Below are 22,962 nucleotides of genomic sequence, written 5' to 3'. Positions count from 1 at the left end.
GATGGAGGCTTCATAGTGTAGTATAGTTTAGCATAATTTTATTAAATAGAACAAAAACTCACATTTAGAATGGAGACAGCCGGCCACGGAGATCAGATTGCAGAGACTCATCTGGAACGCGGAACGGCGTTCTGATCTCCATGATCCCAAACTTGCACTCATACTTATCTATTTATATTTATTCCATTTATTGAGCGCTGTCCCCACCATATATGCTATTCTGCTCAGGGGGTCTGGACACTGGAAGAGTGTAGACTGCCGATCATTGTTCTAGAACTCCGAGCATTCAGACTGCCTGGACCATTGGATGGATCATGTTGGGATGTCCAGGGAGCATTCAATCGGACAATGCCAAGGCCGTGGCTTATGTCAGTCACCAAGGGGGCACAAGAAGTGTCCTAGCGGCTCTGGAAGTAGCCGGCATTAAGGTGGGCAGAACGGTTCGTTCTGGCCCTTTCCACCGTGCACATTCCAGGGGTGGAAAACTGACAGGCGGATTACATAAGTCGGCAGGCTGAATGAAGACATTGTGTCGCCCTCCCTGGGCCCCAGGCCACAACATTTGAAGGAAATTTCCTTGCATGCCTTGGATGTGGTCCAGGCAATTGGGGTGTACCTGGCAGCTATGGAGTCTTTTAGGAAGTCAGACTCCCTAGCAAGACACTGTGTTGTTATAAGACAAAAAGCTTCCATTCAAAGTTCAGCCTCAGAGAGGAAATTTCAGGTGCATGCCCTGGTTGCAACAGAAGCATATGGAAGAAATGGACTGGATGGCTGCACTCCAAAAAATTAGTCCTTTATTGAAGAAAACAGAAATGCATGAAGGATAATCATGCCACAGCGGGAATGACACTGGCAGCTAATGTGTTTCGCACCCAAGCTGGTGCTAAGTCATAGCTGAAATAATAAATATATATCTATCTATCAATGAATAAAATCATTCTAACTAGGCTCACCTGCACTTGTCCAATTAGGCAAAACTTGACAACACAAATTAACTATTCACAACAGGAAATGGCCATAGACAGTAAATGCCATATTCCTGAAACAAATGGGTAATAAAACCTAAATCAATAAAATGGCAAAAAAAGTTACTTTGTGATACCGAAGTCTCATCAATAAAATAAAGTAAAATAGTCACACAACACATGTTTATAAATATAGACATATTTATATGTGTGTGTGTGTGTAAATGTAAACCATCAACACAGAGGAATACCTTCAGAAAGGGGAACAAAAGCTCCACAGCTATCGGTCCCATTTAGGTGTGTGTATATACTAAATCAAACTGGCATTGTAGTGTGATCAATGACGACAATCAGTGTACAAATACATCAAGTCAAATATAGCAATCTACAGAGTACTAGAAGCATCAAATATAATGAAATCTATATATTGGAACGGAGAAAATGGGAAATGGAGAAAGCAAGCAAACGAGAAAAAAAGAAAAGTCAGACTCCCTATTTGTGCTCGCGGATAGGCCTTGGAAAGGGTTGTTCGCTGTGACCATATCCAGATGGATCAGACAGATGTTGATTCAGGCCTATTCCATCAAGGGTCATGTTCCTCCTTTCCCTGTCAAGGCACACTCTATTTGGGAGCTCAGTGCCTCCTGGGCTTTGTCATCAGGCATCAGTGACGCAGGTTTGCAAGGTGACCACCTGGTCTTTGGTGAACACTCGCAAAGTTCTATAAAGTGAATGTTTTGGCATCTGCGGATGCTTCTTTTGGCTGCAAAGTTTTACAGTCTGCTGTTTAGAGTATCTGGTCCTCTTTGAGGGTGTACTGTTTTTTTTTTTTCAAGTGGACTCTAGTTGTTTTGGTTGAGCTCCTGTTTACCTGGTTGGCTATAGTTTAGCCTTGGGAATTTATTTTTCGCTGTTCCCATCCATCATGTTTAACACTGCTTTGGGACATCCCAATGGTTAAGATCAGGAGCTGTGTCAATCAATTAACGAAAGATAAAATAGGATTTTTGACTTGGGGCTCTTTTTCATCCATTTGCGGGTGATATACGGACATAATGAATGTCTAGGGATTGCGGATGACCATCCGCTGACATCAGATTTTCGTCTTTTCAGTTCTGTTACGTTTTTTGGAATGGAACACAACCCTATTTTTGTTCAGTTTAAAAAAACGTAACAGATGCAAAATTGGATGTCAGCGGTGTCATCCGCTGACATCCGCAATGCCCATAGACATACATTATATTATGTCAGTATATCATCCGCAAACGGGTGGAATGATGTGAGGACATACGGACTGGATGACACTAGTGTCATCCGTGTCCATGTCCGTGAAAAAAAGTAGCGGATCGCAATACGGTCCGCTCCGTGTGCAAGAGCCCTAACCGTAAAATCCATTTCTCTGATGTTCATTGACGGACACAGCACCCAGACCTCTATGGAGTTATAATTCTTCTGACACTACTTGTAACAAAACGGAGTACTTATAGCAGAGAGACTTTTTTTTTTTTTTCTGCCTAATGTCCTACTCCTGTAGGAGGCAGTATAACCCAATGGTTTAGAAGATCAGGAGCTGTGTCTGTCAATGAACATCAGAGAAATGGATTTTACGGTAAGTCAAATATCCCATTTTTTTTTTTTTTGGATAAGAGTAAGAGATTGGAACCACTGTTAAGCTTGTATCAGTGTTCCCACTGGGTAGTTTCGCCTACTTTGTCCTAATTACCATTATCTCTTGAGGTAGAAAGTGAAAAGTCATGATCCATGATTTTACAGTTGTCACCAGAGCATAAGAGAAACCTTCAAATGGGGAGACTGTCCTGGTGGCAACTGTCTAAGAGTATTCTCCTTATTTTTTGGAGGTTTCACTGCTTTTCTTTGTGTCTCTGGGTCAAGTGTAGAGAAATATTCCCCATTGGAATACAGACTTTTTTAAATATAAACTATTGGATTTTATTCCTTATTTCATCCAAAACTAAAATAAAATAGGATTTTGCTATACAATTTAAAGTGCAAGGATCTGGCCGTAGAGAACGCTTTATTGTAGCAAGCCTGAACAGTCTTACTAAAGAGACAGCTATATTTACTAAAACTGGTGCACACAAAATCTTGTGCCTCTGTGCATAGTAAACAATCAGCTTCTAACTTCAGCTTGTTCAATAAAGCTTTGACAAAACAAACTAGAAGCTGATTGGTTGCTATGCACAGCTTCACCCCCCCCCCCCCCCCCAAAAACGGTCTCTTTGGGTGAACTTGTGCACCGGGCAAAGCAAGAGGTTTACTTCTGCTTGCGCTCCAGTTTGAAAAGACCCGGGGGTAAACCTGCGCTTAGGAATGTGTGCTAAATTAAATATGTATCAATATATAAATAAGGTGATATATAAATAATTTATAGTGCTAAAACAAAAAATATATATTAACTAAATTTAATTAGGCTGCTGCTGATAAAAAGAATAAATTCCTTCAAAGTGTCTTATGTGCAAATGTGTCGGCGCTGCTCTAAAAATTGTGCAATAATAAATTACTCTCCACTTTACCATTTAAATACAATAATTAAATTAATATTGTTAATATGCTAAATAGACAATAACTTGATTAATAAATAATACCGTTAGCATAAATAAATAAATCTAGTGACAGTATTAGATGCAGTGACAATAAAGTGATAGGTGCTTGTGCAAAACAGTTATAGCTGGGCTTCTCCTCCTAATATTTAAGATTCCTTTCATCAAACTGTCCAAATATAAACCAAGGAAGTGATCAGTGTCCGCTGGGCACACTGGATGGCAAATGTGAGTTCACACTGTGCTGCAGTGCTGTGCTCCACTCTCTCCTCCCTGCTTACCAGAAAACAGTAAGAGATAAGCCTTATAGATCTCCACCAAGGCACACACCTCCTCTCAGGGATGGGGGTCACTCCAGACTGTCCTTAATGATGTTATTTCCAGGGCTCTATCCTCCTTACCACCATTTACCATCCGCCATATGAATAAAATAAACTTCCGTAGTGTAATACGTTTAAAACCACTATTCAAGTAACAAATCATCATTACACTCACAATTTCTCCATACAAATAAGGCTGTTTCCTGCTATGGTGGACACTGTGACTCTCCTGCGCTCCCACCACCGGAAATGAAAGTGATGTCAGACGCTTGACCTGCTGCTTGAACGATTTCGCCACAGCCACATGGCGTCCTCTGAAGCTACACTGTCTTGCGTCTGTCTGACTTAAGTACATGTATAATCAACTCACTCCGCCTAACTATCTGCTTATCGTGGGAGTGTCAATTTGCATCATACCGGAAGCACACGTCACCATCTTACTCTTCCCGGAAGCCTCTGACGCTATATTGGTACACCCTCCTCGCTGTCAGCAGTATATGTATTACTAAATAGACCACTGCATATATCTTTCCTCTATTTCCTTGTTTTAATACAACCCTAAATACTACTATACGTATAGTAGGATAATGTAGTATTAAAAATTAAATACTGTCACGCTTTCCTATACGTCCTACTCAATTCATTAATCATTAGCTCATTTATCATTAAAAAATTCTGTGTGTGTGTATGTGTGTGTGTGTGTATATATATGTATATATATGTGTATGTTATCCTAAATTCATTACATATTTAATCTTCAGCTATTACAAATCAAATATTTGTATTACAGCATATCATTAAAACACTATTAACCAACTGAATGTATATATTTCCACTAGAGGGCAGTGTAGGACTGCAATATAATCTAATCTATTGGATGTATGCATTATATAATTGTCCTATACGTGGAACCGGGGGCTAAATTACATTTTATATCTCAAATCACAGTAATGACAGTTCAAGCCACCTCAAATACGTTATCATTGTGTATAGATTAAATATATTAAATGTGGGACTATATTAAAAATTATGCATTATCATTATATAAGAACAAAAAACTTTTAAGATTATATTAAAGAATTATGAATCAAACAATATAGAGAATTAGAAAAAATTGTAAAAATGCACTGGCATATACTGTTGAGAGATCCCATATACAAGGATATTTTACCAGCAAGGCTGAAGTTCATCTACAGACGGCCACCTATTTTAAGGACACTATAGTTAAAAGTATCCCCAACCCCCCGAAGAAACTGGTCACTTTTTTAGACCAGACTGGATTCTTTATTGCCTGTATGACAGTAGATGTATTGCCTGTATGACATGCAAACAGACCAACAAAAAAATTACACATTTTAGATCAAACACCACTGCACGAAGGTATGAAATTTCCCAATTTATCACGTGCCATACCACGCATGTAACCTACCTGTTAGAGTGCGATTGCGGATTCCAGTATGTGGGCCACACTACCAGACCGCTGAAAGTAAGATTAAGGGAACAGGTTAATATTAAGAGAGGCTTTAAACAACATAGCCTCTCCAAGCACTTTAGATTCCACCATAACAGGGACCCGAGTAAACTGACTTTCTGCGGAAATGATAAAATCAATACACACTGGCGAGGTCAAAACAAAGCGTGCAATTTCTCAAAATGAGACGAAATGGATCCACCAGCTTAAATACATGATGCCTAAATGTTTTAATGTAGAGCTGGACCTCAACTGTTTTATAAATGATTTTTAATACATTTTATTAATATATTTATTACTTTTATACAAGATGCTCTGATACAATAAATAGATGTCCTGGACCCGTAATAACCTGAGGGGATAAGAATAGATTTTTATATTTGCTTCTAATATTTATCGTATAGGATACTGGAACATAGTATATTCATAATTATTTAATATAATAAGTTTTTTGTTCTTGTATAATAATGCATAATTTTTAATATAGTTCCACATTTAATATATTTAGTTTATACACAATAATAACATATTTGTGGTGGCTTGAACTGTTTATTACTGTGATTTGAGATGAAAAATGTAATTTAGCCCCCGCTTCCACGTATATGACAATATACGGTATATTATATAATTCATACATCCAATAGATTAGATTATATTGCAGTACCAACACTGCCCTCTAGTGGAAATGTATATATTCAGTTGGTTAATAGTGTTTTAATGATATGTTGTAATACGAATATTTGATTTTAATAGCTGAATATTAAAATGTAATGAATTTAGTGTGTGTGTGTGTGTGTGTGTGTGTGTGTGTGTGTGTGTGTGTGTGTGTGTGTGTGTGTGTGTGTGTGTGTGTGTGTGTGTGTGTGTGTGTGTGTGTGTGTGTGTGTGTGTGTGTGTGTGTGTGTGTGTGTGTGTGTGTGTGTGTGTGTGTGTGTGTGTGTGTGTGTGTGTGTTTAATGATGAATTGAGTAGGACGTATAGGAAAGTGAGACAAAGTATTTAATTTTTAATACTACATTATCCTGCTATACATATAGTAGTATTTAGGGTTGTATTATAACAAGGAAATAGAGGAAAGATATATGAAGCGGTCTATTTAGTAATACATATACTGCTGACAGCGAGGAGGGTGTACCAATATGGCATCATAGAGGCTTCCGGGAAGAGTAAGATGGTGACGTGTACTTCCGGTATGATGCAAATTGACACTCCCACGATAAGCAGATAGTAAGGCGGAGTGAGTTGATTATACATGTACTTAAGTCAGACAGACGCAAGACAGTGTAGCTTCAGAGGACGCCATGTGGCTGTGGCGAAACCGGTCAAGCAGCAGGTCAAGCGTCTGACATCACTTTCATTTCCGGTGGTTGGCGCGCAGGAGAGTCGGTGTCCACCATAGCAGGAAACAGCCCTATTTGTATGGAGAAATTGTGAGTGTAATGATGATTTGTTACTTGAATAGTGGTTTTAAACGTATTACACTATGGAAGTTTATTTTATTCATATGGCGGATGGTAAATGGTGGTAAGGAGGATAGAGCCCTGGAAATAACATCATTAAGGACAGTCTGGAGTGACCCCCATCCCTGAGAGGAGGTGTGTGCCTTGGTGGAGATCTATAAGGCTTATCTCTTACTGTTTTCTGGTAAGCAGGGAGGAGAGAGTGGAGCACAGCACTGCAGCACAGTGTGAACTCACATTTGCTATCCAGTGTGCCCAGCGGACACTGATCACTTCCTTGGTTTATATTTGGACAGTTTGATGAAAGGAATCTTAAATATTAGGAGAAGCCCAGCTATAACTGTTTTGCACAAGCACCTATCACTTAATTGTCACTGCATGTAATACTGTCACTAGATTTATTTATTTATGCTAACGGTATTTATTATTAATTTATTAAGTTGTCTATTTAGCATATTAACAATATTAATTTAATTATTGTATTTAAATGGTATAGTGGAGAGTAATGTATTGCACAATTTTTAGAGCAGCGCTGACACATTTGCACATAGACATTGTGCTCCAGTTTACTCTAGTCAGAGCTTTTGCAGGCCACTCTTCCCCCAACATGACTGTGCTGTTGCCTAGCTATTGAACAGTCAGGCACCCAGTAATGCATGCTACGCAAACAGAAAAATTAAGTGTCAGGGGAGTAAATTAAATGTGATAAGCTAGATATAATTTTGCAGACTGCTTAGTGAAAGTGTCTTATTTCATTTTTAATAGCGTTGACTGAGCTTACGTCTCAGGGAGTCACTATATGGCTGACGGTTTCTGCCTGGCTGCTACAGAGGGCATTAGAGAAGATGGGAAGTGCCAGACTTTAGATGACACCAAGCCCTCTGATTTGTCTCAACAGTGCAGATCTGATTTTATTTTTTATTTTTCCAACAGGTTAATTTTAAAGAGGCATTGGTATCAGTCTGTAAAGAACACAGGTTTTCTTTTAAATGCCAACTTGTTTTTATAGACTGTTCTTTACTAAGTTCTTCATAACCATTTATTGCTATTCATATATGTGGGCCAAATGCAAAATGTACTACTGCATATTTCTATTAAATAGATCACATTATTTAAAAAAAAAAAAATTATCTTTGAAAGGGGATCATCTGCCCTGGTTAAAAATTCAGCCAAATTGAACCAAAATGATGATTTCTTGGTTAAGCGGAAGGTCATTTTAAACTACAGCTAAAGGTAGCTGTTTAGTTTTCATTCATGTTCCAGCTCCTGCCCCCCTCCCTGTGACAACAGGTGGGGGTTCTTCTCCAGCTGTCACATTTTTAAAACCTGCACTCTTAGTCCCCTGACATGTCCTCTGGCTTTCAAACAGAAAACCCATACAGAGGTATGAGCTGAAAGCCACATGTCTGGAGGAGCCCACATTGCACCCGTGCTCTGTTTGGCTTGGGCACTGGATCCTGCACAGGTGTTCACCTTGGCAATGCAACACGCGTAGTCAGCCGCAAGTTGCTTTACAGATCCCAGTCTGTAGTCCATTACAATGGAACCCAGGTGCTGAAGACCCCTTCGGGGGTAAGCCCACTATAACGGGCAGAGCCTGAACCCTATCACAGGACTAGTATTGTGGACCTGTAAGATTGGGGCACCCTGTATCTCTGACCATTACTTTAAAACCAGGTTATGTTTGAAATGTAGTCGCCATACAATGGCACCAAAACATACTACTTGGAGCTTAGTCTCAAGTGGATGAGCAGGTGTTGTTTTACACAGAATCGCACTCTTTACCACCATCCAACCTTACAGTCCTTATAAAGAATTCAGGCAATTCTCCCACCCGTGTTCCAAGAGGACTCTTGACACAGTATGGTCTACAACTGAGTTTTTTGCATTATCCTTCTTGGCACGCTTACCCTTTATTCAGCACTCTGCTTCATGAGTACTCTACAGGGAAATACCCTCACTTGAAGCAAATGACAGGAACCAGGTGAGAAGAGCCGCTACTAAAGCTCAGGCACACAGTTACTCTGCCAAGACCTCAGATAACACTCAACCTCCAAGTGTGGAGGATTCACTAACATCGGAGCAGGAGGACACCGATCTCTGTATCCGACGTTCGCTGTATCCCTGTCAAGCAGCAAGGGGCCTAGCTGACTAAGGCAGGGTTTTCCAATTTCTGTCACTCAGAACCCTTTCCAATAGAACTTCCCTTTTCCACAAGGCCTTCTGCCTTTTCTTTAGACTCTGGCATAAGTGTTACCCTAAAAAAAAAAATGAATTCTCTCCCTTTTTTTAAAGCATGTAATTTGGCACTCTAACACCTGAAATACTTGGCTGACACGTGGTCAGTTTACGTGCCTCCGTCATCTGCAGCTCTCCTGTCGTTCTCTCCCAAACCCCTCCCCTCCCTCGGCATGTCAACTCGTGACAGTGTCCACCCCCTCCCCTCCTGCTGCAAATAATAATTTTTAATGTTTCATATAATCGTGTGAATTTCCTAATCCTGTGTGCCCCCATCTGTGTTGTCTACCTGATTTCAGAGCGGCGTCTCATGTGACCGGTCACCTTTCTCCTTAGCGTCAGCAGGGGATTCTCGGCCCCTCCCGCTCTAGCTGTTAGATTGGGAAGGGGGGTGGCCGGTGACGGCACTCCTAAATCGGGTATAGATGCCATTTTTTAATAAAACGCAAAGACAGGGCAAACAGGATTATATGAAGATTATGATAGTAGCTTAACAAACTTCTTTAACAGCATCTATGTTAGCCCTCGAATTTAAATATGTGGAAGGAATTCTGAATGGAATATTCTACCTTTTTCTTACACAAGGTAGGCCAGACCCAGGCATATCCATGGTATACATGACAGGTTGGTTGCCCTCCTGTACCTACAGAGATTTTTGTGTACAGAGGGCAATCTGTAACCCAATTTTTTTTTTTTTTTATATCAAATTCCTATTCAGAATCCCCCAGAACTAGGTCTTGCACCTTTTTAGGTTGACTGGTCTTACACCTGTCCTTTAATCAAAGAATTTGATAGAAAAGATACTAAACTAGGCAGAACAGAGTGGAACTCTCTGGCTTCACTTTTGGCTCAACCTCCCTTTTCGTCACCTTGTGCCTTTTTTTTTTTTAGATCTTAATCTGGGTCTCTCTGCCTAACAGAAACCATCTACTGAACTTACTGAAAACATCCCTTGGTGGATCTCTCCTTCAGCTAGCCTTCTTGCAGCTCTCATGCCTTACTGCTTACTGGGAGTGACATAGTACTATTCCACAAACTGTCATTTCTTGCAGCAGGGGGGTTCAACATTTTCTATTTCTATCAAGGTTTACTTTTAGGTGCAAAAAAAAGGACTTATCTCATATCCTACCCTCGAAATTTAATTAGTGGCATCTTTCCAATTTTATCTTAACCCATGGATAAATTGAATTGCTTCAGGGGCCTACTTCTTTTTCACTAATGCTTGTTAGGTATTATTGCATGCTCTTTCACAAGTTCATTGGTAGGCATGATGGACTGCTCCAGAATTTTCCAATCTGCTTCCACCACTTGGTCTACTAATTATGTCTGAGTCTTACCAGGTATATGTCCAATCCCTGTCACTTGTAGTTCCAGCTGCATTGCTTGCAGCAGCACAGCGAACCTGAGTTGGTTAACCCTTATTCATGGGGGCCTGTTGGCACAGCCCTGTTGCCTGTTTTGCCCACACTCTCAATGCTTGGGGTCATCTGAGGGTGTATGAATACCAGGCCTGTGTTATGTACTGTGTGAATTAGACCAGAAGAAGTTTGCCTTACCTGTAAATTCCATATCTTGGGGTACAGAACACAGGCCATCCTCTCTTCTGTTCCTTGGTTACTCTGCATTGCTTGCTAGAAAAGCCAAGGACTCATGGAGTGGGGTTAAAGAAGGAGCACCCAAGAGGGTGTGTCCTTAATAGCTTTGCTAGTGTCCAATCACCTAACGGTACGAGCATATAACCCAGGGTCTATGAAAACCAAACCTGTGTCCTGTATGGCACTCCCAATATGTGGAATTTACAGGCAAGTCCAAATTCCTCTTATTTTTAATGTTTTGCCTACAGTTCTGCTTGAAGTATTCTAATCTATTTTTAATCATGTATTGTTGTATGAACAACGTTGGGGCCAGATAGAAAAATAGTGTGTAGCCAGGAAAAGTACTGATTTACCCTCAGCAAACCCGTCAGTTTCCAACAGCCTTGTTTTTAAAAATGTTTCTGGTTGGGTGCTAAACGCAACAATAAGTTTTCCTGTTAGACACTTTTTATATAAGTCCCTATGAAAAATGTATTCCTTAAATCAAGAAAACTAACACTTTTTTTTTTGTTTTTGCTTTCTCTCGATAAGGTAATCGACATATCTATGATCTTGGCAGAAGCAATTAGGAGGACTCATAATGGCGAATCTGTGTCATATCTCTTCAGCCATGTCCCATTATAGACTGTTTTTCTCCCCGCATGCAGCAGCCTTCTTGATTTTCTCATTTTTAAAGCAAAGTTAACCAAAAGCCAGATAATAAAAATGCCTGTTAGCAGTTTCAGATACCGTACCCTTCTCTCCTATTCTTGGAAGAGTGCAGCTTAGTGAGAAGATTTTTTGAATGCTTTCTATTGATGGCAGTGCTGAAAGCAACCTTGGGTTCTAGCTACTCTTACCTTTTTTGTATTTAATAAAACCTCTGTGTATGTTTTGGATACTTTACAGCTGTATACTTGCACAAGATGATTTATTGGTGAATGCCACCAGTTTGTTCTGACACTTTGAATGTTACCTTTTACAGTGAAAGGCTTTGGGGGGCTTGGGGTGTTTGGGAAGGGTAGGGATATGATATAAAGAAATCCTATTTTGTACTGTATGCAGTTGAAATCTTAATCTGAGCAGATGTTTCATATTTCGTATGTTCTTACTAGACTGTAGGCTATTTTGTAGTAGACAACTTTCAACATTTAGTAAAGCTGGCACATCGGTGTACTACTTTTTATGTTGCACTGCCTATTTTCTTTTCCAATGCTGTTACAAGTTGTGTTAAGGTCCGTTTCATGTTCTACATTTTCCATGTTTCTGTCTTCTATACCCATTAAATTTTATAAACCTCAAAAGTGCAGGTGAAAGTAAGAATTGGCAGAACTTTTTAAATCTACCTAAAACATAAGTGGTCTTCGCAACAAACCCTTTGAAAGGCTAGAGCGGCCCTCTTAGAGATCATTGGGCTTTATAGATAAACATATACGTGGTGCAGATTTTTATTGTTATGGGCAGTTCACCATAGACTTCAGCACACATGCCCTGCTGAGTATTCAGCAAAGGGCCCCTGATGAGGAGGATACCAGGACAGGGATGGGCTATGTATGTTGTATATTTTGTCACCAAGTTTGAAATCTTTTGTTGACTAGGGACTATAGCAGTAGTTTTAAGTTCCATAGAAAGTAGTTAGCTCTATGCGAGAATTGCTTTCTAGTAACCTCCATTCCTGAATAACAATCCACATTCAAGCACTGGACATCTAGTTGTTGCGGTAGAAGTATTTAGAGGTGTGCTGAATTTCCATGGAACACATAGACTATGCATACATCAGGAAATATGTTACCCATTGCTCCTCACTGATAATGTGCTCAGTTCTGTATATTGCTTGTATGATGCAAAAAATGCAAATCCATATGTTAAGATGGCAATATATTAATACCAAGATACATTGTCACAAATGCTAACTTAACTGTTGGAACATAAACCAACACAAGATTGTGTTGTACCAAAGCGAATACAAGACAGAGCTGCACAATGCATCATCTCTTGTTTTTATGTTTTGTTTCTTTCAGATTGGTCTCTGTTGCAATTTATTTGACAAAAAAATTATTTTTTTGCTTATACAATAAATTTAAGAGTTCTCTGTGGACCAATTTACTTTGTTGTTCAGCTTTATTATTTATGTATTTATTTTTTTTATAAATGTTTTATTTTTTTTATAAATGTTTTATTTTTTTTTTTAAAATGTTTTTATTTTTTTGTAACAGTAGCTTTCCGTATATTGGTGTCACTTCCCGAGTTTTCTGTCTATTTCCTTATCTTCATGTCGGCCTTGTTAAAGGAAATTTCTTCAGTGGTAGAGTCATGGGATATTCTGTATGATACTTTGTACTTTAATGAATGCAAAAGTCCTGGAACTTTTGAGGTGATCATTTAGTGTGTATTTTCTACATTTGTGCACTGCTCTTAGTTTTCCCTAGAGAAATTAGCATTATGTGTAAAACTGAGATTAATTCCCTTGACATGTATTAAGAGAACTGACTTTGCTTCACTGAACTCTCGTTTTTTGGTAAACTGAAACTTCAACTGTTGTCAATATGTAGAGCCTTCCTTTTTTAAATTTAGCGGTTTCTGTTTGTTAAAATTTGCTTCTAAACATTTAGTAGAGATTGCAGCCTCCAGTTATTTTTGGTGAATCCTGCCACCAAGAGGGATTTTAGCAGCAATGTTGCATCCATCACCTTAGTTATGTACTCCATCTCTGATGGGTTTGTGAAAAATGTTTTATCTAATTGCACTGTCCTCTCCTACATCACAGGTATGTATTAACTGAGCAGTGTTCATGCTAATGCCACACACAGTATTTGCAGCTTAGTGTCCACACCACACCTAATCTTTTCACCTGCCCGCCTCATTATCCACATTGCCTCTTCATCCACCAGCTCAGTATGTCTGATACCTTCCTCCTCTTTTCCAGTGCTCATGCACATTAAAGTGGTTGTAGAGGCATGAGGTTTTTTTTCCCTTAAAGAATTTGTACCATTAAGGTTAACAACTCTATCTATATCCAACCCAGCAAGTATAGCATGTTATATTAAAAAAAAAAAAAAAAAAAAAAGATTTACAATCACTTTAAGGCTGGTCAAGACATTCTTAGGATTTTGCTCACAGCCCAGTAGTTCTGGGGTATCTGATACCATTAGCAGAGTCTGTGCAAAGGTCTGGAAGTTGTGTGCAGCTGTGCTACAAGGGTTGGCTGGTGTCACTGGACTGTAGATTGTACAGTATGTACTTGTCTGCACTGCAAGCAGTTGCTATATTTGAGGACCTGGGGGAGCCTTGAGCAGCACCTGTCATTTCAGTTAAGGTCACCATAGGCAGGGGGACACGCACACAATTCTGAGCAAGTCCCTAACCCCTCTTCCTCCTCTCCAGTCCAGAGCCTCATCAGCTCCAGAAGAAGGAAATGAGAAGTCAAACTTATAATTGTATGCTTTTGAAATATAAATGTTGTGACTAGTACTACAGACACTTCCTCTTTAAAAAGAGGAAATAAAAATGTGTTCTTTGCTTTTTAGCTCATTGCCCCATGCTGTTCTCAATGGCGAAAAGCCAGTGTTGAAGTTGTATAGATTTGCAGATAAGTTAGCCTCACATCATTGCCAAGGTGCAAGTGTAGCTTTAATGCTCATACAATAACAGCATTTGGTTGTACACTAAAATGTCTGAATTCCTAGTTGGCTCACTCTTTAATCTTGCTGACCATAACCTAGATATACAGCGGCAAGGTGGCTTGGCTGTGCCAGATCACATATCTAGTACGTGATCTGACACTTCTGGGTAGGGGGCACGTACGCTGCCGGCTACCCGGCCGTGCTCTGATTAAACACAGCAGATGTCGATCACTGGGTGTTGACCAATGGATTACTGTTGGCACCCTGGTGATCATCATGAAGTTACACAGGACAGAGCCCTGTCAGCGGGGAAGTAATAGATTTTCTTTCCCTGCATAATCTTCACCAATGGGTATTGACCTTTGCTCCGCAGGAGTAGCTAGGCAACAAGATTTGTTAATATAAAAGCTTTTAGCATATCCCACCCCTAGGGGGCGGTCCCCCTCAGTCAATACCTCCCTGCTTCCAGCATCCTCAACTCAGTTTTCAATTGCCTAGCTTAGGAGTAGCTGGCTGATCCTGTGCTGGGGCTTTCAGTCTCAGCCTTCTATCCTCTCTTTGATTTTATTTCAAGTATTTTTCTCTTTCTTTTACTTAGCTGTTCTTTTCTCAGCATTAGTTTAGTTTTCTTCAGATGAAGATGATCGTGCGGAGCTGGGTCTCGGACTGGCCACCCTGGATCCCAGGGCTGAGAGCCAGGGGTTTCCCCAGCCTGCCATCGAGCGGTCAGCTCAGGTTTCCCTGGCATATTGAAGGACCCATCCCTGTTCGCTGCAGGGATGCTGCCTGTGATGTGGCTACCTCACCGGACGCCATTTGCGGTTTCGCACTGCAGTCCACTGCGTCCTGGCTGCGACACTCCCTGTCCTCAGTACAGCGGTTTGGTCGCTAGAGAAGGCTCCCCACGCCATCCGGAATGGTAAGTGTTTTTCTATGTGGGGACCTGTCTGTTTGGGTGTCAGTCTGTGGCTGTGTGACCCGCATGTCTGTGTAAGTGCTGAGCTCCCTGTCAGATTCCTGTGATAGCTGCCTTTTTGTGGGCTGCGGGGGGGGGGGCTCTCCCGCTCTGCTGTGTGAGATGTATGGGGCAGACTGGGCTCAGACATGCTGTGCGGCGACCGCTGATGCGGCCCGCCATTTTTTTCAGGCAAACTATGATGACCGGCCCTGTGTGGTACAGCGCGGTGTTTTGGCGCCAAACCCCGCCATTTTGGCGGCGATCGATCATACAGACACATGTCGGCGCCATTTTCTTATTGCCTGCAATCCCTCAGCCGAGCGGCCATGTTTGTGAAGCCTTCATAGGCTATATAGGGCGGTCAGTCATTGCATCACTTCCTTTTGCTCTGGAACAGCGATCGGTGGCAGCAGCCTGTGTGGTCTCTCCAGGTTTTTACCTTCCTTATCCTGTATTTCCTTGCTCAGTGCTCCTTCTCCCTGTGGGGGTCGGTACATCCAGTAGTGTGCGGTGGGCTGCGCTCGCCGCGGTCTTAAAGGGGCAGTCCTTTATTTCAGTTAATACTGGGGCATGGATTCTCAGGATTGCAATTTTCCTCCCACCTTGGTGGGGGGCCAAGGGGCTGCTGCATCCCCCGAGGGGGCTGATCTGGCTGCTATTGTGGCGAACTTGGCTTCTCAGGTGCAGATGCTAATGGCTGATCGATCCGCAAAACGGCCCAGATTGTCTATTTCCTCTGATTCGGAGGGCGATGGGGCTGCTACGGCTGGAGTGCCCTTCTCAGGGTCTCGCTCATCTCTGGACCTTGTGGGGTCTGAGGGGGAGGCTGAGGTAGGAGTTGATAATTCTCCCCCTGGCTCGCCTGAAGAGCTTGCACTCATGGATGAGTTGGTTGCTTCTATCAAGGAAACACTGCATTTGCAGGATGAACAAAGTCCTCCTGCTTTGATGTCCTCTTATGGGACGCAAAGGAAACGCAAAACAGTGCAGGTTTTTCCCTGCCCTGCGGAATTTCAGCGCGCTGTTGATGAGCAATGGCGCAATTTAAAGAAGCCCTTTACTGTGCCAAGTAAGTTCAAGCTGTGTTATCCATTTACACCCACCACTGATGAGCGTTGGTGTGTGCCGCCTCAGGTGGATCACGCGGTGGCGGTTTTGAATAAATCTACTGCGATTCCTGCTGAGGGGGTTCCGGGACCCTACGGACAGGAGATTGGAGTCTCTGGCCCGTCATGCTTATATGGTTGCTGATTCTATGCTGAAACCTATTTTTGCTTCCATTATGGCAGCCCAGGCTATTGCGGATTGGACGCAGGTGCTCAGGCGCACCCTGGTGGCTGACTCTGCTCCGCCGACAACATTGGCTATGGTGGATCAAATTCATCAGGGTGTCATGTATTTGTGTGATGCGGACTTGGATTTAGTCCCTTTCGCTGCACGCCTCTCAAGTGTAGCGGTGTTAAACAGTCGCCTGATATGGCTGAAATGTTGGTCGGTTGACCAATCATCTCGCAAGACTCTAGCTAATTTACCCTACGCGGGATCTCGTCTTTTTGGCGAGTCTTTGGATACTCTGATAAAGGGAATTTCCGGGGGTAAGAGCACTCTCTTACCCCACACTCCAAAGAATAAGTCTGTTCGCGGTAAGAAGAATAACTCGTTTAGGCCCTCTCAGGGGTCCTTTCGTGCCTTTTGGTCGCAATACAAGGGCAAGCCCTTCAAGGGCCAAGGCTCCCAGAAGAAGCCGTGGGCGGGTAAGCAGAAGTCCGGCCAGTCTGGGTCCGCTGCCCATGCCAATTCGGCCTGAAGGGGCGCCCTCACCCGGTTCTGGGGTGGGGGAACGTTTGCTCGGTTTTCTTCAACCCTGGCTGACCCGCATTCGGGACAGGTGGGTTCGGGAAATCGTTCGATCTGGATACAAGATCGAGTTTCTCTCTCTCTGCCGGCGAGCAGATTTTTCCCTTCAAATCTTCAGCTGTCTCCGGAGCGTTTGCAGGATCTGCACCTGGCGGTGCGGGACCTGCGGGCCCAGGGAGTGGTGGTTCCGGTGCCTCATCGGGACAGGTTTCGGGGGTTCTACTCCAATCTGTTCACTGTGCCCAGAAAGGAGGGCAAGGTGCGTCCGATTCTGGACTTAAAAGCTCTGAACCGCTTTGTAAGTTCCGCATGGAATCCCTGCGCTCGGTGGTGGCTGCCCTGGTTCCGGGGGAATTCATGGCCTCCATCGACTTGAAGGATGCGTACCTTCACATACCCATTTTCGAGGGTCACCAGAGGTACCTTCGATTCGCCATTGCGGAGGATCATTACCAATTCGTGGCGTTACCCTTCGGTCTCGCTTCGGCTCCGCGGGTTTTCACCAAGGTGCTTGCGCCGGTCCTGGCTTTATTGAGAGCCCAGGGCATCTCTGCCTTGGGGTATCTGGACGATATCTTGCTTCGGTCTGTGACCAGTCAGGGCCTGGTGAACGACCTGTCCACCACGATGCAGACTCTGCAGGAGTTCGGTTGGACGATAAATTTTCCAAAATCAACGCAGTGTCCGTCGGTTCGTCTTCCCTACCTGGGGATGATCCTGGACTCGGTTCAAGCGAAGGTCTTCCTGCCGGAAGACAAGCTCCGGACACTTCAGGACGAGGTCAGGTCCCTCAGGGACACTCAGTGCTTGTCCCTCCGGACATGTATGAGGTGTCTGGGATTGATGGTCTCGGCTTTCGAGGCGATTCCCTTCGCCCAGTTTCACACGCGGGGTCTTCAGGCGGAGATCCTGGCCAAGTGGGACGGGCGTCCGCAATCTCTGGATCTGCGGTTTTCGTTGAGCCGCCTCACCCGAAGGGGTCTTTTGTGGTGGCTCCAGTCCCCGGCGGTGTCGGGGGGCAAGTCTTTTCGTCAGTTGTCGTGGACGGTGATCACCACGGATGCCAGCCTGTCGGGCTGGTGTTCTGGGCATTCTGTCCGCCCAGGGAACTTGGTCGAAGGAGGAATCCTCCCTTCCGATCAACATTCTGGAATTGCGAGCGATAAAACTTTGCCTTCTGCATTGTTCGGAACGGCTTCAGGGCCGTCCGGTTCGGGTTCAGACGGACCATGCCACAGCGGTGGCCTACATCAACCACCAAGGGGGCACCAGGAGTGCCCGAGCGGCTCGGGAAGTAGCCGACATTCTGTCTTGAGCTGAGATGCACGTCCCGGCGATACGGCAGTTCACATTCCGGGGGTGGAGAACTGGCAGGCGGATTATCTGAGTCGCCAGACCCTGGACCAGGGAGTATGGTCCCTTCACCCGGATGTCTTCCAGATGTTGTACGCGAAGTGGGGTTCCCCGGATGTGGACCTGTTCGCGTCTCGTCTAAACAACAAGGTGGAAAGGTTCGTAGCAAGGACGTGCGATCCTCGGGCGAACGCCTCAGACGCGTTGGTGGCGCCCTGGCATCAGTATCGTCTGATGTATGCCTTTCCACCGATTCAGCTGCTGTCCAGGCTCCTTCGCAGGTTGGCCTCGGAACCGCACACAGTGATTCTGGTGGCGCCGGACTGGCCTCGCCGGTCTTGGTACGCAGACCTCGTGAATCTGGCGGTCGACGCTCTGTGGCGTCTGCCACTTCGAGAAGATCTCCTGTCTCAAGGACCGATATTCCATCCTGCTTTACAGTCGCTGGCTTTAACGGCCTGGCTGTTGAAAGCCAGGTCCTGAAGGATAGGGGTCTCTCCCCTGAGGTCATTCCCACTTTGATCAAGGCTAGAAAAGCCTCTTCGGGGAAGATTTACTACCATACTTGGAAAGCGTATTTTGCCTGGTGTGAGTCCAGGGGGTATTCCCCTCACTCATACTCTGTGTCGAGAGTGTTGGCTTTCCTTCAAACGGGCGTGGACCAGCGTTTGGCGTTGGCCACGATTAAGGGTCAGATTTCTGCGCTGGCCGTTCTTTCAACGCCCTGTGGCGTCTAATTCTTTGGTTAGCACCTTTGTTCAGGGGGTGCGACACTTGGCCCCTTCTAGGAGGGAACCTTTACCTCCATGGGACTTGAACCTTGTTCTGTCCGTGTTGCAACATGCTCCCTTTTGAAAAGATCAGGGAGATCTCGTTGTCTCTGTTGTCCAAGAAGGTTGCCTTTTTGGTGGCAATCACTTCGGCTCGCAGGGGGTCGGAGCTGGCGGCCTTGTCCTGCAGCTCTCCCTACTTGGTGATTCACTTGGATAAGGTGGTCTTACGACCTAACCCGCTTCGGAAGAAAAGAAGGATCTCGGAATTTCACCTCAATGAGGACATTGTCCTGCCTTCGCTTTGCGCAAAGCCAAAGCTTCCAAAGGAGGTGGCCTTGCATTCCTTGGATGTTGTTCGGGCGATCAGGGTTTACCTGTCATCGACGAAATACTTTCGCAAGTCGGATTCTCTATTTGTCCTTCCAGAGGGTCCTCGGAAGGGCATGGCGGCGTCGGCTGCGACCATCGCCAAATGGATCAGACAAACCATTGTGCAAGCCTATGCTTTGAAGGGGAAGGTTCCTCCTTTACCTGTGAAGGCGCACTCTACCAGCTCTCTGAGTATGTCTTGGGCCTATCGTCATCAGGCTTCTGTGGCCCAGGTGTGTAAGGCGGCGACTTGGTCGTCCGTTCACACCTTCTCCAAATTTTACAAAGTGGATGTTCAGGCATCAGCAGATGCTTCCTTTGGCCGTAAAGTTCTTAGTGCGGTGGTGCCTTAGGGTCCCTTGTTTGGGCCCTTGGCTGTTGGGGTGTTTTTGCCCCTGGGTTGTTGCTCCTGTTGAGCACGTTTTTCCTGTTGCCCAGTCGGTTCTCTTACTTTGGTAAGGTTCCTTTCTCTGATGTGGGTACTGTGTTGCTGCGTTTTTTTTCCCCCACCCCTCATGTCTACACTGCTCTGGGACGTCCCATTGGTGAAGATTATGAAGGGGCGGCGACTGTCGGAGGACGTAAGAGAAAACTGAATTTTTGTAAGATCTTACCGTAAAATTCCTTTCTCTGAGTCCTCCGACAGTCGCCGCCCCGCCCCTCTTTTTGGGGTTTGGTTATGTACTCTACTGCTATGCTACCAAACTGAGTTGAGGATGCTGGAAGCAGGGAGGTATTGACTGAGGGGACCGCCCCCTAGGGGTGTGATATGCTAAAAGCTTTTATATTAACAAATCTTGTTGCCTAGCTACTCCTGCGGAGCAAAGGCCAATACCCATTGGTGAAGATTATGAAGGGGCGGCGACTGTCGGAGGACTCAGAAAGGAATTTTACGGTAAGATTTTACAAAAATTCCGTTATTTCCCCTAGTAAAAGCACCTAACGCAGTACACCAAAACACTGGCTAGGCACACAACCCTTTAATTGCCCTAGATGTTAACCCCTTTTCCAGCCAGTGTCATTAGTACAGTGACCGTGTATATTTTTAGATCACTGTATTCGTGTCACTGGTTCCCAAAAAGTGTCAGTGTCCGAATGTCTGCTGCAATATCAGTCTCATTAGAAGTTGCTGATCACTGGCATTACTAGTAAAAAAAAGAAAAATTCCAATATATACTTTATTCCATAATTTGTGGACTTCTAACTTTTGCGCAAATCAATTAATATATAATATATGCTTACTGAGATTTTTTTTTTTTTTACCAAAAACATGTAGCAGAATAACTACTGCCCTAAAAATAAAAATGAATGCATTGGTTAAAAAAAAAAACACCAAAAGAAAGCTTTCTGGGGAAAAAAGAGCATACGTTTTTAATTGGGTACAGTGTCGCATGGCCGCACAATTGTTAAAGTAACGCAGTGCACTATTGCAAAAAATGGCCTGGTGAAGGAAGGAATAAGGAATAAATCTTCTGTAGGTCAAGTGATTAAAATGTATGTGCGGTACATACACATTTCCCCATGTTTTCCTCTTGATCTGAAATGTGTGATTATCAGTTCCTATAGTGAGCTTACACTTGGTCTTGCCCAGCTCTCCCCTCCCCCCCCCCTAGACTAATAGAACGCCTATTTCACACACTCTCAATAACATAAGGGCAGGTTTTCTGTAGTGAATAGAATCCAAGCAGTGCTGACAATGCTTAGAAATTTATTGCAGCAAGACCATTGTGGTTTCAGCTGACGCTAGATCACTGAAGCAAATTCTAAGCTCAAAGTGGTACTAAAGGCTCTGCATTTAAAACCCTAATGCATTCTCTGCATTAGGGTAAAAAATATTCCAATAATTGTATAGCCCCCTCATCCACCCCTTATACTTACCAGAGTCCTATCTCAAGCCAGGGCTGTGCCTATCTGCTGCACTATCCTCTTATAGAAGCAGCAGTGGGAGCCATTGGGGCCTGTTATCAAATCTTGTGAGAGGGGGTGGGTCAAGGTGGAGCTGTGCTCTGTGTGTCAGTAGATGCACACAGCCCAACTCTGGATCAAGCCCACAGGAAGCGGCTACTTATGGTGGCATACTGCTTAGAGGAGGTGGTTCAGCTAAGCCCTGTGCAATAACGCTGCACAGGTCCGGAAAGTAGAACGTAGGTTTTTTTTTTTTTTAAAAGCGGCTTTACAAAGCGCTTCAGTGAACAAGAAAACCGTTACCAGGATGCTGGTCTCTGTGCCTCCAAGGGCTTATTCACACCATAAGATGTGTCCGAGTGCACTTATGTTGTGTGCGTTCATTTCAGTGGGCCACATTTTATATGTGTAAATAGAGCAGACACTTTCAAAAAATCAAAATCACAAAATATAAAACCCCTTGCAACTGCGGTACACTGTGTTTTAGGTGACTGCAAACACTTGTTCAATTGCCAGATAAGTGGGAGTATTATTATGAATAATGGCACTTGTGTATGTCCTGCAGTAGGCAGCATGTTTTCATGCAGTGTGGGGTATTTTTTTTTTTTTCAAAAGCACAATTTCTCACATTCCTGCAGTATACCTGGAAGTGAACAAGCCCTAATTCTCTACTGTACAGGTAACGTTTGTCAGGATCACAGTAGAAAATTCTAAGGTGAATAAATCAACATTTAACACCCTGAAATGTATTTTAATCTAAAGTCCTGCCTCTTAGTTCTACGGAAAGAGTGGGCAGGGTTGGAAGCTAGGTTTACCCCTCTGGGGATATTGCCCCCCTGATTCATGACACTTAGGCTTACTCAGATGCTGGGGCAGAATGTAGAGAAGAGAGCTCACCAATAAGACCACAAACAGAAATACAAATTTGATATAGGTTCTAGCTCTTATCAAGTCAATTAAGAAATGGGTATTTTTATTGCTGCCTCCGTTGGAAATTTTCCTTTTTATTTCTGTACCAGTGTTAGGAAGTTAAGGAAAGTCTCGCCAACAGGAATTTTAAAAGCATGAAGTGTAAGAAGGAAAAAAAAAATAAATCACCAAATCGCTTATTTCTTAACCTTATTGCATGTACAGTGGTGAGGGCCTCCAAGGATTCTGAAGACTCCAAAAGTCATACCAGGGGCAAATACTATCGCACTAAATAAATGGCACATATTCTGCTCAGGGGATCTGGACACTGGAAGAGTCCAGACTACTGATCAATGTCTTGGAACACCGAGCGATCAGACTGTGCCTGGAACATTGGACGAATCGTCTTCAGGGATATCCAGTGCGTATTCAATCTGACAGTGCCACAGCTGTGGCTTATGTTAGTCACCAAGGGGCACAAGAAGTGTCCTGGCCGTTCTCTCTGGAAGTAGCTTGCATTCTAAGGTGGGCATAATGGTTCGTTCCAGCCCTCCCCGCTGTACACCCTCTGGGTGGAAAACTACCTCAGTAGGCAGGCGTTGGACCAAGGGGAGTGGTCCCTT

At 43.6% G+C, this 22,962-nt stretch overlaps 1 protein-coding gene across 1 annotated transcript in view; it reads left to right on the top strand.

Annotated features, from left to right (window-relative positions):
- The window catches only part of LOC309547431 (ribose-phosphate pyrophosphokinase 2-like), a 29,707-nt gene extending 17,837 nt beyond the window's left edge, over positions 1-11,870 (top strand). Inside the window, exon 4 of the mRNA XM_082247284.1 lies at positions 11,145-11,870. Within this exon, the coding sequence (XP_082103410.1) occupies positions 11,145-11,237 (93 nt within the window). The 3' untranslated portion in view covers positions 11,238-11,870. The remainder of the gene's footprint in view (positions 1-11,144) is intronic.
- Positions 11,871-22,962: the final 11,092 nt, after the last annotated feature.

Source organism: Pelophylax lessonae, assembly GCF_965119305.1.
Source record: "Pelophylax lessonae genome assembly, chromosome: 2".
Lineage (NCBI taxonomy): Eukaryota > Metazoa > Chordata > Amphibia > Anura > Ranidae > Pelophylax > Pelophylax lessonae.
Note: the sequence above shows the minus strand (reverse complement) of the source record. Positions and strands in the feature narration are given on the sequence as shown.